Raw genomic sequence first — 915 nt, forward strand, 5'->3', positions numbered from 1 at the left:
GGAAGGGCTGCCAGAAACACTGCATACCACATGCTGCACTCAGGGACAAGACATATATTCCAAGCTGAGAAAAGCCTGCCAGATCCTGGACAGAGCAGCAATGTGAATGCTACAGCACCATTCAAAACCACTGCTGTATGAAAAAAACCATCACTAACTGATTAATGCTGAACTCTGACATACCTGTTCGAGCTCATAGGCTTTGGCTTTATCCTCGTCCCGGTCCGCATTCTTCCGATATGCCATCCCCAGCCCCCAGACAGCCAGGATGCTGTAGACATTGTCCCGTACCCACGCATCTTTATGGTCTGTACTGGCTGAAAGCAGCCCTGTAACTGGGTTCTAACCACAGCAGAAGGAATAAAGAACAAACATTACTATCAGTATTAAGAAACATCAGTTCTTTCTGTATCAAAGGTAACAAAACAAAAGAGAGAGACAAAGATGATTTCATACTGACTGCACGCTATGGCTGCTTACAATTTTGAAACACAAGTGAGATCCCATCTTTCTTTCCCAAACTCACACAAGTGAAATACAAAATGAATGTGAACACTTCAGGATGTAAAGATTATACCATTTAGCTGGGCATCCACACCCACACAGGATTATTAACTAAGTCACTGAGTAAAAATTGAAATACATTGAAGAAACGACTTTCAATTTTACATATTTGTAAAGAAAAGAGAGTACCGAGTTAACATTAGAAATTGAGTCTGGATCTATTCTTCTCTATGCACTGGTCTGTGGCATGATCTTGAGGAAGTAAAAAAGCAGTACTTCCCTTCTAGAAAATTAAACACTATTTGTATTATTTACCTGCTGGGTTTATGACAGCTAAAGCATGAATGCATGCAAAGCCCTTTTTAAAAGTAGTCTCTTCTGAAAAATGTACAGAAAGAGAAATTCTGACAG

General features: G+C 40.2%; 1 protein-coding gene across 1 annotated transcript in view; it reads right to left on the reverse strand.

Moving 5' to 3' along the window:
* The window catches only part of PHKA2 (phosphorylase kinase, alpha 2 (liver)), a 35522-nt gene extending 35186 nt beyond the window's left edge, over nucleotides 1–336 (reverse strand). Inside the window, exon 1 of the mRNA XM_010019307.1 lies at nucleotides 184–336. Coding sequence (XP_010017609.1) covers nucleotides 184–246 — 63 coding nt within the window. The 5' untranslated portion in view covers nucleotides 247–336. The remainder of the gene's footprint in view (nucleotides 1–183) is intronic.
* Between the last annotated feature and the right edge of the window lie 579 nt (nucleotides 337–915).

Source organism: Nestor notabilis, unplaced genomic scaffold, assembly GCF_000696875.1.
Source record: "Nestor notabilis isolate BGI_N333 unplaced genomic scaffold, ASM69687v1 scaffold28347, whole genome shotgun sequence".
In the NCBI taxonomy this organism is placed as follows: Eukaryota; Metazoa; Chordata; class Aves; order Psittaciformes; family Psittacidae; genus Nestor; species Nestor notabilis.